This window comes from Brassica oleracea, chromosome C2, assembly GCF_000695525.1.
Source record: "Brassica oleracea var. oleracea cultivar TO1000 chromosome C2, BOL, whole genome shotgun sequence".
NCBI lineage: Eukaryota > Viridiplantae > Streptophyta > Magnoliopsida > Brassicales > Brassicaceae > Brassica > Brassica oleracea.
The window spans coordinates 24,740,936-24,757,101 of record NC_027749.1 but is presented as its reverse complement, the minus strand read 5'-3'; the positions used below and the strand labels follow the sequence as shown (position 1 = coordinate 24,757,101).

General features: G+C 32.0%; 1 protein-coding gene across 2 annotated transcripts; it reads right to left on the bottom strand.

The window, feature by feature from the left end:
* Positions 1 to 8,913: 8,913 nt before the first annotated feature.
* On the bottom strand, positions 8,914 to 11,577 carry LOC106327796 (tubby-like F-box protein 1). 2 transcript variants are annotated; one of them, XM_013766048.1, is made up of 5 exons: positions 11,422 to 11,577; positions 10,395 to 10,791; positions 10,070 to 10,157; positions 9,855 to 9,987; positions 8,914 to 9,784 (listed from the first exon to the last, which is right to left on the bottom strand). In XM_013766048.1, the coding sequence occupies exons 2-5, from the start codon at positions 10,761 to 10,763 to the stop codon at positions 9,055 to 9,057; spliced, it is 1,320 nt and encodes a 439-aa protein (XP_013621502.1). In that variant the 5' UTR covers positions 10,764 to 10,791; positions 11,422 to 11,577; the 3' UTR covers positions 8,914 to 9,054. The 2 variants fall into 2 exon arrangements, with proteins under 2 accessions (XP_013621502.1, XP_013621503.1); XM_013766049.1 differs by having other exon boundaries at positions 11,261 to 11,564.
* Positions 11,578 to 16,166: the final 4,589 nt, after the last annotated feature.

Below are 16,166 nucleotides of genomic sequence, written 5' to 3'. Positions count from 1 at the left end.
TTTCCATATATCAACTTTTGTACTAGATTAAAAGCATTACGTATTCTTTAGTAATCATCTCAAGATACATTCCTTTGTATTCATCATCTTTCAACTCATCAATAAAATCATATTCATTCTTCAAGTTTATTTACGGGATTCAGCCCACGATTCTCATTCATCTCTCTTGACCTAACCTAAATCTAAGAAGTGAAACCTTGTCTCTCACAGGTTGGACACAAGAAGGTGGAGTGTTTTGCTCGTGAAAAGAGCAGAAACATGGCCAAGAAGGTGAACAAGACGTTCACTAAGCCCAGGAGGGTTGAAGAGGTGTCCTTAGCCAAGAGTGGCTTACTTGATGAGATCAAGGATGAGACATCAGAAGATGGATGCAGCTCTGGTAGGAGTGGTCTTGAGGTTGATCAAGAAGCATCAAGTCTGGAGCCAGGACACGAGGTTGTTTGTGGCACAAAGGGGAAGGAGATCGAAGTGCGTCAGGAAGTGGTGCGAGATGATCTTCAGGGGTGTGATAGTGAAATCACTCCAAGACAGTAGCAACGAGTGCAGAGTGCACTCGGTGTGGATGAGGAGGGGCTCATGGTCAAGGAGACGACACATGGAGGTAGCCAGGTCTTCAACAGAAGTGGGTCGAGAGGTAGCTCGACAGGTGCGTCAGATCGTGATGCAGTACTTGTTATTCCGCTGCAGCAAGGGCTGTGTCGTGATTATACATGAAGAAGCAGACGGCTGGGTCTGTAAAGCTTGAAATCTAAGCATCTGTTTTAGCTTAGTATGCAATCAAGTAGGGGGAGAATGATGATGTTCTGGTACAGAGGATGCATATCTCATGGGGGAGAAAAGCATGGTGTGGTGCACATCTCGTGGGGGAGAAAAGCACATTTGGTATGAAAGTTTCCAGGTGAGGAACGTGGTTGCTGAACCAGAAGAGTGTTGTGCTTGATCGGCACACAAAGCTAAAAGGGGGAGATTGAAGATGTAAGATGTCTGCCCTGAAGTTGTCGCTGACGTAGTTGCTGAAGCAGACGTCGGGTTAAGTGGTGAAGACCATGTGGAGTCAAGATGCTGAGCTGGAGTCGTGTAGACTTGGAGAGCAAGGGAGTATCTTGGAGATATGGAAAGAGGAATAAACTTGAGGAGCAAGTTTATGACTTAAAGAAAGAGAAATAAGTGCATTCCAAGAAAATGAAAGTTGCACTTATTGTTATGGAAGATGTCCATACATGTTGCCTTGGAGACTAGGGTTTGGGGAACATGGATAATAACTATAAGATAGCTATGGGGTCGTCTGTATAGAGACAGAGACACAGAGGCTGATCTTATAGAAAGAGAGAGAAGCTCTTGGAAGTGTTCTGGGTCATGCTGAAGCAGTGGCTGAAGTACTCGACGGAAGAGAGACACAAGTGGGTAGCTTAGGAATCTTTCAGTAGCAGTTGTTAGGATGTAACAGACTGTGTAAAGCTTAAGGATTGTTTGTAGTTGGTTGTCTCTTGCTTTACTTTCTGCATTACCTTATTGTGTTTGCATCTTGCACTTACATAAAACTCAGAGAACATGCAAGCACTTTGTGTTCATTTTATTCAGGTAACGATCATGTCAACCTCCAACGTTACATAACCGCGAGCCATAATGGATTTTCAATTTTTAACCGGTTAAGCTCACCCAAAGAAAAACACAGTTGTCCTTATACAGAAAAGGATCAATTATATGCTAAATAAAACTTACATTCTCCCATGTTTTACCAATTTATTTTTATACTTCCTTTGTTTAACAAATACTAGATATTGACCCTCACATCCGTGCGGGTTTTTATTTCTATACTATTTTATTTCTAATTTATAACATTATTAATTATGTAACAATATTATTTTATATTTTTTTTTGTTTTTTTGTAAAAAAAAAATATTTTGTAAACATTATTATGTAACAATATTATTTTAAATAATTTTATGTTTCATTACTAAAATTTGAAATATATATGGAAATTAAATTAAAATGAACGTACACAATAGAGAAGATTTTTTTGGGATCCTATTAAAAACAACATAACTTATTTTTAAAAAGAAACAATAATATTTTCTATTTGAAAAATAATTTGTAGTAAAGAACTTATTTTAGAAATTGTTTGAAATACACAAAGTTGGATACCATTTTTTTAAAAAAATAAACCAATAAAAGTATCCTAACTGGTTTAACGATTATTGTTTAAGATTTAATATTTAGGTGGTGAAGTTGAGTTTATAAAATTTTATAAATAATTCTTATACATTTATAAATGTTTTGGGATTGTTAATTTTGTCTCTTAATTATAACATAAGGTATTTATGAAAAATGATAAAAATTTAAAGGTAAATTTGAATAAAATATGAGGTAAAATTAAAATTTGTTGGAATTATGTTTTATACTGTAACATTACAATGTGTTCTCTTCGTATAGAATAGTGTTAGAATATTATTATTTTTTAAATGTGTTCAAAAAAAAAATTAATCTTGTTAACATATATAGGTCATTTATGCTATCACATTAGTGTGCATATAGATGATAAAAATATGTTCATGGTTAATGAATTTGTTCAACTATATATTGTTCATCCATTTATGGTTGAAATAGGACATGTAAAACTTTATATATAGTGATTAATAAACCAATTTAGTATAGTTTTTAAAAAATAAAATGAAATGGTTTATAACTCAATGGAATATTCAAACGCTAATAACAGTTGACTAAAGTTTTATATATACGATACATAAATGAAAATTTAACCATTAATAAGAATATATAATTTGTGTTAAAAATTATTGATATAAACTGTAATGTTACATGATACAAGCATTTAAAGTTGTGACATTTATGAGATATTTTAAATTAAAAAATCACACATGTAATAAATCATGATTGCTGTGTTAAATAAATAAAATATTTTTATTTTTATTTTAAAATTTAAATAGAAATGGTTATTGCTTTCCAACAAAATCTTTTTAAAATCTTTGTAAAATGTATTTTTGAAAATTAATCATTTTTAGTTGCTATTATCATTAAACCATTTTATATAATTCTATTTTGTTTATAAATCAAAAATAAATTAAATTTAAACTTTCTAATTATATTTTATGATAAGTATAAATTTAAATTAATCAATTTTTGAAAATAAATTTTAAAATGATTCTAAAAAAAATCTTTACTTTGTTAGAGTTTTCTTAAATCAATAATTATTTTTATTTTATATAAAAAATAAAGATATTAAAAGATATTAGAATTAAGTTATGTACATTTTATAAATTTTATATGTAATGGTTAACTTAAAATATCACACATAAAATCAAAAATTGTGGCTTCTATTTTAATAGAATAAATTAGAAAAATAGTAATTTGTTTCACACAATATTTTTAATATATTTTCGATTAAATTATTAAAAATAATAAGATTATTTTTTAAGACTTACTATTGATTTAGTTTTATTAATAATGATATTTACATTGATGATACAAAACTAATTTGAATATTAACTGTGAAACAGTGTTTGCAAACATGAATGAACACATGAGAGGGAATGTTTTACTAAATTTCACTTAGTGCAGTGGTTTATGTCTCATTAAAGAGGCTCACAACCCGGGTTCGAATAGAGAACATGTGCGTTTTTCAACCAACGCGATTGGCCTAGAGGTAGTTGAGGCCCAGAACCAATACGCTCCCCGCAGGTTCGACTCGCGTTGCCCACCCGGGCTAGGGTTAAATCTCAAGAATACGTGGAGTGCCGTGGGCCTCGCGGAAATAGTCGGTTGACCACGGTCGCCGGAAACCCGCGGTTACCGAAAAAAACAAAAAGGTCCTGAGAATTCAAAATGAAAGTATTGATGTAACAAACCATGACATTGGCGTTGATTGGGGAGTGGGAATAAGATGGTTCCCTTGCTCGTGTGGAGCCTCCGCTTTTAAATCATCCATTCAACAATTAGTAGTTCAACAAATTATATTAATAAAATAATAACAGAACTGCTTTCGGTTCTTTTTGTGAAAGAAAATGAAGAACTGCCTCGTGGAGCAAGATATGCTCGTATTTGGAGTGTTTTATGCAGTCCATTAGCTTTTTACTTCACTTTATTTTATATTTATTTGTTTCACTTTAAAAAAAATAGTATATAGATATATATATATATATTTATCAAATTACCTATTAATATAGTTATTGCATTTATTTATTACATTTATAAAAACTGTTTATGAAGTGTATGGGACGTTATGTGTTTACGTTTTCTATTTATGTATTAGTATATCATATAATTTTATTGATATTCTATTTATGTATTAGTACATCATAAACTGTTTTCTATTTTCCATGTACGTACCGTGATTTGTAAAAGCAAGCTTCACTAACTAATTCAAATAATTTATTTTCCAACTTAAATTTAATAAAAACACTTTTGTAGTTTTGAAGTAATTTATTTGTTTTCATATTTATATGATATAATTTTTTTTTTGCAACATATATAAAAATAATATTATAATTCTTCATTTTTTTTAAATCTTATTTGATTTTAAACAACATTTAGTTTTGTATTTACACCATATTTATCATGTATATATTTAGTATTATAGTTTATTTTTAACAATATCTCATATATTTAAATATATTTTATGTAATACTAAATATATATATATATATATATATATTTTTAGTATATTTAAAATTTTGATAATAGCTACAATGTATAATTATTTGGTATCATACTTTATATTTTTTTAATAATTTATAGTTTTTTCAGTTATAAGTTTTTTTAAAATAACTACATTTAGTTATGAAATAGAAATGATAATATAACATATTTGGACCGCTTTTTATCCACTTTCACCATTCAAACATATATTTTGAAACGTTAGATCCGCTTGATCCACACTAGAACCGCTAGATCCGCTCTTTCAATCCGCTTGATCCGCCTGATGAGCAACGATTGATCCTCTTCGGAGCCATTGATATAACAACTATACACTTTGCATTTCTCATATCTTTCACTTTTTTTAACCCAATTGCCCATTTCAACTCATAACTATTGATGTTTGCATACCATACATCTAACCTTCTAAACTCGTTCCCAATGTAAATGATATCAGAAATTTGTCCATGATCAGCAAAAATCAGGTGAGGTACATCGCCATTTAGACAAACTTTCAGTAAACAGAAGAGGACAACGAACAGAAGATGATCAACACATTGCATTAAAAATCCTAAAACAAATAATTTACAATATTTTCGTAACAAACAAGCAAAACCAAACATCAAAAACCACCTATAAAGACAAACTTTGTGAATAAACAAAAAGCCCTCAGTGATCAAATAAAGTAGTAGCAGCAGCAGAGCAACCAAAGTAGTAGCAGCAGCAGCAGAGCAACAAAAGAGGAAGAAGAAGAAGAAGAAGAGATGGTGTTAACAATGATGATGATGAAGAAGAGCTGCAATGATAACTTGGTGAACAAATCATTGAAAAACCAGGGCCCCACTCAGAAAATATCGAGCTTTCACATCAATGGGCATGAAAAAAAAACCACTTTTTCAAGAAAATCCCTCAGATCTCATAGCTATAAAATCTGATCATTCACGGCTTTAAGTAAATGGATAAAACCGAGAAACATCACTACTTCGAAGCCGACGCACGTGTGTGTGTAGGTGTGTGAATGGGGGTAGTAAGGGATGGTGGTCGCGCTTGTGAAACGACGTCGGAGACGACGAAGCCATGTTTCCAAGGCTTAAAGGAACAACACACAACACGCCGAAGATTTACCCAGATACATCCGCTCTACTACATAAGTTATCCATCATTGGGCATTCAACAAGCAAATCGTATCAAAAGTGAAGACAAATGTGAGATGTTTTGTTCCAAGGTGTGAAATAAAACTAGGGCTTCGGTATATCAAAATGACGATTTTACCCTTCCACTCGTAAGTTTATTGGCTATTCGGCTCATGGGCTTTGTGATTTAGTCGACCCCATTATATCATATCAAACGCAATTTATATGTACTTGTTGATAAGTTATGGAAACTTGACGATCATATGTAATATCGACGAACAACTTCAAGGACCATAATTTTACGATGTAGCTTTTCACGTAACACTCAGATTGATGGACAATTCTGCTTTCTTTGCGGTACACAGCCACAAAAAACTGCTGCATAAAGCTGATTTTCTGTTAAGTGTCTTGCATCATATAATAATATAATCCGAAAGAAATTGCATCTTTTGAAAATTGAATCTCAGATTTGGTATAGAAAAAAAACTTCAGACCTCACCCACTAAATCACAGTTGTTTTGTTGGTTACAGAAAAAGTAACTTTAATGGAGAGCAAAGTAAGATGGTGGAAACATAAATAGTCGGTGGAATTGATAGCTGGTGTCTTTCATGGACGCTAATATTTTCAGCTACATTATTTGTTTATAAAAAGTTTGTGGCTTCTTTACCCAGCGACAATAAATAGCTTAGTTACCGTCGTTTTGCGCTATATTTGATTCAGTCACCGTTGTTTTTTTTTCTATCGCTACCGCTGAAGTTAGTCTCCGTAATTATATTGTCACTACTATGATGTTCGTCGTCTAAGTATAATACAATTTTATAGTAAACACAAGAAGATTTACCAAGATTGAATGGAGCTGAGGATAATGTTTAATAATTTAAATTATGAGAGTAATCACAAGTTTTGGTGGTGTGATTTGGTGCGCCACCACTCCTGCAAGTTGCATCTGGCAATATTTAAACGCAAAGACATAACCTCAGGATACCGTAAATCCGTAATCAATTTTAAAGTTCAATAGAGAAGTGATTTGCAAACGTTTATTTCAATTTTCAAGTTAGTATTTCTAACATACTCTCTTGTAGAAGAAACTGATTAGCTGATTTCTCTTAATAGTATGTTCAACAAAAATAGTAAATGAATATAAATCTTGTGATTTTGCTAGCCAGTTATTTTATAAGGAAATAAAATCAAAACCAACGAATGTTTGTTAATCAAAAGCGGCAAACGAGAAATGAGTCGCATTGACCTGTGAGAAACAATGGCCCTTCGAGTACACTTTTGGATCATCAAGCTGATATGAAATTATATTTTCAAGAAATTTGATTACATCACATAACTTGGGTAATTAAACTATAACTTTCGATGTTAGGTCAATTCTTATTTTAATTTCCAATGGTTTTATTCTCCTCGCAAAAATCTACACATAGTGGTTGGTTGTTCTTTTAATTGGTCCACGCCGCAAAACAAGATCACCAACAAGTTTTCTGAGTTTTACACCCATGAATAAATGATTAATCATAATAACAAGAAAAAACAATAATATAAATTTTTTAAAATTTTACGCATATTATAAATATTTATAATTAAATCTGTTTTTTTTATTTCTTCAATAAAATTGTTAATAGCTAGCAACTGATAACATTTAATCAGTTCAAATATTTTAAATTAATATTTAATAAAAATGCTCAGAAATTTGAAATTTTTTTATTTTTATTTTTATGGAAAAATGTCTAGAACATCTCTTTTAGAAATGAATGAGTATTTTAATTTTTCTAGCTATTTTATAAATCTCTTTTGAAAACGGGTAGAGTATCTATTAATCAAAATACACCCAAACAAAACATAAATCATTTCGCTTTATTTTAATGTTATAAACTATATATAAATATACATAAAAACAACTTGGCAAAATAATTGAAGAAGTTTTTTTTACAACATTTAGCTTTATTTTAATTTTGCAATCTATATATATATATATAAACAACTTGGCAATACAATTCAAGAAGTTCAAGAAAATCTTTCATCACGAACGTAACTTGAAAATGATGCGTAACCACGGGTTCTCTCTACTTGATGGACTCTTCACACCATAATCACACACGATTGGTCCTTCAAACATTGGTTCTCTCGTTAATATATAATTGTTTGACACAAAGCAGCGGCTGCTATTATATATTTATATCAACTTCAACTCATATAAATCCTGTACTGGACACAAAATAACCATTGAATCTCTTTCACACACACACGCAAGAGAGAAAGAGAGAGAGATTTTTGAATCATTCGATGTTTCCACTAATTAACGAGAAGCCACATCGGTCCGCACAGACCACCGTGGGAACGCAAGAGCAGATGTTATGCCATGTAAGCTCTCTTTGACAAGGAATGATTGCCGTTCTCCAACCTGCTTTAGACGGCAAGCAGTGTGCTCGCTTCTCTCGTCTCTGTCATTTGCTTTGCTCTCTATCTTCTCTTCTTTACTAAACACAATCTGATGTTTTAGAGAAAGTAGTTTGTCCCCCTTTTTTTTCTTTACGCATACTCTTTTCTAATAGTATAATACTTGTAACCAATGTAACACCGGAGAAATATATCAAGTATGAGTTCATCAAATGAATAAAACTTTTGGATTATCTAGTGAATTTTTTGAAATTCACGTTTAAGTGTCGTTGAAAAAGTTTACGGTTAAAAAAATGTAAAACTATACTCTCAGTTTTATAAAAAGTGTCACACATATTTTGTTAAAATACATTTATATTTTATTAGTTACATATATTTAGCTAAGTAGTATTTAGATAAATAAAATTATTTATAAATCAAAACATTTTGTAATTAATATAAATTTACTGTAAATAGATTACATTGAAATTTAGAATAGCATTTTTTGTACAACAAAAAAATATCAAATTAACACTTTTTATAAAACAGAAAATATGATTTAATAATATCCTTTAAAAAACAGGAATATGTTTTTTTTTCTCTCTGAACATGAGAATGTACAGCTCTACAGATCCAAAAACCTCATAGTCCCAATAACCAAAAGCATATGTTACGTATAGTTTATTCACGTTTTAACAAACTTTTTTTTTGATGCATTAATAAACAACAGCATAAGAATCAATGATCAAATGTAGAACACCGAAACAGACATCTAATACAGAGATCTCTGGTGAAAGTAAAAACACCAAAAGAAGAGAATCTCCTGAATCATTACAAGAAAAACATTATGTGACATATTACATACAAAGCAGCTTTTTTTCTTGCTATATATCATTCACAAGCGAGTTTAGTATCAAAACTGCTCAAACATATAGCAAAAGCCTGAAACGCAGAGAGTGGATACCTAAAATCCATAGTGAACATGTCCTTTCCCACTTTCCCAAACTGTAATATGATCTTGTCTGGACCATCTGTCTGACCTGACGTCTGAGGCTGAGGCTGGTTTGCTGCAATCAGCTGAAAGTTCTTAACCGATGCGACCGTTACACGTCCCCTGAAGTTCAAACACCAGCACTGAAGCTGTTCATGCCACCTTGGTGGCTTGTTTTTAAGCACAAGAGGCGGCGAAACCTGCTCTTTTCCTTCTCCAAACACGGCTTCTCCTTCCTCTAGAATGTCGGAAAACCGCGCGCTGCTAAACTCGGTCGGGTAGTCGCTAGTGAACTTTCTCGACGAGGATGATGTAATGCTGCGGAAAGACTCGTCAAGAAGAGAGCGAGGGACAATGATCTCTGGCTGTCCAGGGACCGTTCCGCCTTCCGCAAGAGAAGAAGCGGGGATTGAGTGCATAGCACAGTGCATTCTCCTTGGACCTCGGGTGCCAAGAACGTTTAGCTCGTAAGACACTTGAGCTATCTTGTAGCTGCCGCTGGGGACTTTGGGAGATACTCTCTTCGAGTAAAACCTGCGGCTAAGGCCTAGCGGCTGGAGCGCCTGAGAGGGTTTGTTGTATGGAGGTTGTGTGTCGTATATGATGAACTTTGTACCAAGGAAGTTAGACCTGCAACAATTAAAGATGAGGAGATGAGTAGACTTGAGCGTCAAGTCAATTTGGCTTCATATAGTTTTACCTAATCTTGCCAATGTAGGTGTTGCTTGATCTTGAAATGGTGTCTGCGTGCATAGAGATCACGTACTCAGTGTAAGTACTTCTTCTTATGCGTTTCGCCGAAAGAAGAAACTTTCCATTCTCAACCAACAAAGCTGGAAAAATAGCAAGAACACCGACATAAGCCAAAGAATAACACAAACTTTGAGTTAAAGCAAAGAGAAGAGGAAGCTTTACCAGGACTGAGACAAAGGTATAGATGGTAAGTGAGATTAGACTTATCCCTTTTGATAAAGCATTGCATTGTCGCATCTCTTGGTCCAGGCTATAACAAGAAAGATCAAAATCATGATACTAACCATACAAAACATATGGGACTCTCCGGTCCTGGGGGGCTATAGATAATTAAGTAAAGGTTTATACAATTTTTCTCTTTTTTTTTTTTTTTGCAAATTTGGGGGTTTATTTATATGTAATATTTTTTCCTAAAATTTCAGTGGTTATTAGGCAATGCTTCACTAGTCTATACTCAGGACCGGCCCAAGAAATCAAGATCCTTTACCTGTTTGAGGGAAACAGGGAATGTGATTTTGCCAGAAAGCTCAGGCCTTTGAACAATCTCTTTGCACATATCTCTCCATGACCTGCAGACAGAAGCACAAGCAACCACATGTCTACGAGCAGGCCAGGCGCTTTCGCTCTCTTCCAGCCTTTTGATCACATCGTGCAACAGCTCAGGAGGAAGACTCGCCCAAGGGGTTTCTTTAACTAGTACTAGAGGCTGTTGTTGTTGTTCCTCATGACAGTCTTGAACCGAACCACGAGATTTGCCTCCTTCTCTGTGCAGGCTGCTTAACTTAAAGTCGAATCTACGCCTTGATAGGCTTCCTATACTGTCTCTCACATCACGAACTATGCTGCGGAAAGACATTTCTTTTCCTCTCTCTCTCAAGGTTCTTCTGAAACACACAAAAGAAATAGAGTTTAAACGATACTTAATAGCAAAGCAATGAACAAAGGAGAGAACAAAAACGAATAAAGTAACAAAAGAAGATTCTTGTTAATGGACCAAAAGCAAGAACACACACCTACAGGCTTTTATAAAAAAATTTGCAGAAACATTCTTTTGATTCATATTTTTTATAATAAAAGACAGATAAAGAAACTAACTAATTTCAAAATTTTAACTCGGTATAGGATTCAAATGTAAGAATATTCGAAATTTTAAGTAACAAAAAGCAAAAGGAAACAACAGTAACTAACAGTCTTTGCTCCTCCCAAGAACAATGGTCCCAAACAAAATTAGAGATCTGATTCCAACTAGTATAAACAATATCTGAACTATATTCTTTGAAATCAAACCAACAAAGGAGGAAATTTTGGAGATTTGCAGATATAGAAACAAAGACGATTGATTCCAGATCTTACCTAATTTATTGACAGAACATGAGTAAAGCAACAAACAGTTACTTGATTAAACTGGTCTATAAGATAAAATAGATCTAGGATACAGAGCATAGATCTGTAAACATTAGCTGAAACAGAGATAACAGAACAAAGAACCAATCAGTTTCAGAGATTGGTCTTACAAATTTCTTTCTTTGTTAGTGTTTCGATCTCCTCGTCTTCTCCGTTTCAAACCCTTTTAGAGCTTTTGTCTCTGTCTCTCTCTCTCTCTCTCCTGGAAACCAACTACGTTATCTCCGCTACACGAACACGAACACATCTTATTATTTATTTTAATCAACATTTTTATAGGACGATACGAAAATACTATTTACTCTTCTGGTTTATAAAAGTAGTTTTAGATTTAGGCACACGGATTAAAGAAATAATTAATTTTGTATATTTCCTATAAAAAAACACTATTACCTATACACTTAACTATATTTTAACTAATAAAAAAATAAATTTTGCATTAAAAATTAAAAACGACACTTATTTTATAACGTAAAAAATGCTCTAAAATGACACTTAATATGAAACGGAGAAAGTATTAAATAAACTGTTTATTACACTGACTAAGAAAGAATACTTTCTGGCTTGTGCATGTTTAATTTAATAAATAGATCTTTTAATGATACAAACAAAATCTATTAATGTAAGCAAATATATGAACAAATATATATATACAGCAAGTTGTTTTTAGCCGTTGACCTCCCACTCCTACTTCTTATTTCTTGGAAATTTCCGAAAAGTAATTTTTGTAGAGATAATCACATTTTAATATCCTTAACTTACAAGTTACTAATGGTGACCTAATTGTATTATCATGTTTGATTTATGTGTAGGGCTGTATAATTTAGATAATAATTTCCTATGTAAAGAAAAAGATTTCTGTAAATGAAAAAAATACAATTAATTTTGTAAGTAGTGAATTTTGAAGGGCTTACCTACCAGTCTTTCATTAGATCATTCAAATTTGGTTTTTAACAAAACGCTATTTCAATATGGATCAATTCAAATTAATATATGAAAGTTTATGTGGGAACTAAACCCTTTTCGATATTTATTTACAAAATTTAAGATAATTTCGTTTAAAATAAATATTTTCAGTGGGCATAGTTTATGATTGTTATCTGCCTAAAAATAAAACAATAAAACTTAAACCATAAAATTATTATCTCTCTAATTATTTTGTGCGTTTTTATTACACACCAAACTTTATCCAAACACTTTCTTTAAATACAATAGTGTAGATCTATGCTGAAACGACAAGCTAGACTCAAAAAGCATTTTTAACCTTTTGTAGCAAAAATGATATCACTTTGATTGGACTTCACTTTATAATTGAAACTCCACTATCATTTGGTTATCGTTCATTTCTTCAACCTTCAAATTATTTGCTACCATTATTCAATTACCATTACCATAAAGAAATATACTAATTATATTCTAAATATAAAATGATGTATTACATCGATTACGTTAGAGTGTGATAGATATGTATAATGGATAAGGTTAAAAGAAAAATATATAATCCTTATATCTGAACGGCTGAGATTGATCAAACCGTGATGAGGTTAGTTGAGCGACACACTCTCGTCATAAAGACGAACTTATGAATGAAATGACCATCTTTCTCGATCCAACATGATGTTAAATGTATAATGTACTACTACATACAATTATAACTGACGAAGAGTCGTTTTTATAACAGCCACTGAGAATTTGAAAGATAGACAACTTGTTTTAAAAGGTGAAAGATACATAACAAACATACCCAATACATTATCCTAATTTGTTTTGTCAACTATATTGGTATGCGATTTTTTTGCTGGTTAGTTTTAATTAACCAAGAAATATAAAAGAGAGCAAAAAGATCATGACAATACGCATAGGTAGAGAAAGATAGCGATGTGTTCAATTTATTATTCTTTTGATTGAATATTTATTTATTTTGGCATCAACGCTATGAACGATTCGCAAGCAAGAAACAACTAATTCAGAATCGAGTTACAGCAAGATGACAAAAAGAATAAATTTCGTAGATTTGTGGATTAGATAAAAAGAATAAATTTCCTTTTGAAAAAAAAATAAATCTCGTAGATTTGTGGATTTATGTTTTAAAGCGATACGTCGTGACCGGTGACTGGTAACCATCGAGGAACATTAGGAATGAATAGGAAAAGAATGAATAGGAATAAAATTTTGGAAATGATGAGAAATGAGGGTTCCTTGTCAAGATTAACAAAGAACAAATTTGCATTATAATTTTCTACAGAAAAGAGAATGAGAAGGAACAAACAGAAAAAAATATTCCTCATAAATGGTAACATTTTTTAGGAATGTTAAGGAATGTAGTGTTCTTCTTCATTCCCTTGGTTACCATTCAAACCCGACTTTGACCTGTGAAGCCTCTATATTTTATAGAGGCTTAACTAAAAAAAATAAAATTAAAGAAAATCATGTTTTGTACTAAAGCAAAGATCATAGGAAATTGCAAATATTTGATCAAAAAAAAAAAAGAAATTGCAAATATTTTGGCAGTTTTATAAATAATTTTTTTTTGTCGACGGCATTTTTATAAATAAAAAAATGAAAATGTTAACTGTCAGATTATTTTGCTCATTTGTCAAATGACTATTTGGAATAATTAGCTTGATTTAATCAATTTTTTTAATTCTACTAGGGCGTTGTTTTCTATGAAAATGCTAAGTATAATATCATATTTGATCTGTGTACTCACGGATTATGTGTAGTATTTTTTTGTCTAAATTATGTTTAATGTAAAATAGTGTTAAGATTAAAATAATCATCGAATTTTGAAAAAAGAAAAAAGATAAACGATGGCTATTATACCATTTTCTTTTAGTTTAATTGATCAACTTTTGATAGATGAAATTGAAATGTTCAGCATTGCTTTCATGTAGGTAACTTTAGTTTTTTCATCCGTGTAAAGCTTGCTCGTCTAATCATTAGTTAAAGAAAATTATTGTTATCTTTTCTTTTCGTATGGAGATAATATTATAAGACTTTGGTTTTATAAAACAGTAATTTACGCAATCCTATAAGAGCACTTCCAGAAGTAGTTTTTTTAAAAATGGAGTTCTTAAGTTACATATTAATGTATGTATATATAATTATTATTATTTAATTAATTCTATACTAAAATTCTTGGAAATCCCATCAATAATATGTTAAATAAGATATTATTGGTTTTGTTTCCAAGAATTTTAGTATACTTTTATATACATACACCAATATATAACTTAATAACTGCATGGTAAAAACCCACCATCGGAGTTGCTCTAAGGTTCGTCGTAAGCATAATGCTTCTTATAAAATTTAAGATGGGTTCATTGGTATAAGTCTAAGCGTATCTTAAGTTAATTATTATTACCTGTTTCAAGAAAAAATTCAGCTTACAATATAAAGTTGAATTAGTATAGAACATATTTGTAACCAAGAAAGCAAAAACAGTAACCATAGCAATGTAAAATACTTTCAGAAGTTGGCACTTAATAAATGACATTCAAATTCTGGACAACATTATAAATGACCCGTAGTTAGATGTATAATACTCAGAGAATTTAACAAAAATTATTCAATATTCAGAGAATTTAACAAAAATTATTCACAAATAAGCTGAATTGTATTGAACTCCGACTGTCGCCAAAAAAAAAAAAAATTATTGAACTCCGACTCGCAAGTTCTTGCGACGGTACAACAAGAGACACAGAGATGACTACTCATATGCATATCGTAAATATGAATTGAGAATACTCCTCTAAAGAAATGCAGAAAAATATTTTCACACAGCATATCAGTAAATAAAAGCAAGTAGAAATGAAACATGTTTTATTCTTTACCGCTTTTGTTAGGCAATAAGTAAGAGTAAACCAGGTCGTTCTACAAAATACTTATCTCTTGATCAAGTGATGAATATAAGGGTTTGGCTCACAATATTGACTTGTAAGTACAAAGCAAACATCATTTCATGTTCATTGCCTCTCAAGTCTCTCACATGAAACGTTCTCTAAAGAAAAGAACAAAGAGAGCTAGTTATGCCTGTGTGATGGAGAAGTTGATTGAAGAAAAAGAGAGAGAAAGATTGTGTATATTTTAGATACCGGGAAGAAGTTGGTTCTGTAAGCAGCACAAAAGAAAAAGATGGCCACTAAAGCCAATAGCCTCCAAAGACAATGCCACTTGCAAAGATTTATTTGATTTTCCAGCTATCTGGTGTAAGAGAAGGCATGACTTTTTCCTTTGAGATAGTCATGATTGTACATGTCGAGCAGTTAACATTTAAAGCACTTGGAGGAAGTTTTAAAAGAGAGAAACTCACTGTCCATATTAAAGCAATGAGCTTGAACCCAAACCATAAAAGAGGTACAAAGAGAACGTAAACAGGAAGAGTTGAAGATGTTTAAAAATACATGCAAGGTTGTTTACTTTCCACTGTACGAATGGTGATTGAGACTGCATAAATCTGTTAGAAAACAACATGGGAAAACAAAGTGAGATTGGAGAAGAGATACAGTGGAAAACTATCGCTTAAAAGAGAGCACCGACTGTATAGCTCATTATTCTTTGGAAAATAGATTGAGTGGTTACAATGCGCTGATGATAACACTGAGTCAAGGCTTCATGAGAACAATATCAGAAGCGCCTCGTGCATCATCTGTAGCAGCAGCAACATCGATACCACTATTGGCTCTCTTCAAAGCAGGAGAGCATCCATCACCAGTCATCCTACATATATGCTTCAATTCTTGCAACTTCTTCACAATCTTGTACTTTTTCTCTGGCTGAAACATAATGATAAACCAAAATATCGCTGTAGAGAGAGAGAGATCATGTTCATGAACAAAAAAAACTCTTCTTAACC

What these genes read in the sequence shown, in the direction of transcription:
- LOC106327796 (XM_013766048.1), bottom strand. Translation starts at nt 10,763, where the DNA reads ATGTCTTTCCGCAGCATAGTTCGTGATGTGAGAGACAGTATAGGAAGC. An exon ending in TCCCTGTTTCCCTCAAACAG is followed by an intron (nt 10,158 to 10,394) that starts GTAAAGGATCTT and finishes TTCTTGTTATAG; the next exon opens with CCTGGACCAAGAGATGCGAC. An exon ending in ACCTACATTGGCAAGATTAG is followed by an intron (nt 9,785 to 9,854) that starts GTAAAACTATAT and finishes TAATTGTTGCAG; the next exon opens with GTCTAACTTCCTTGGTACAA.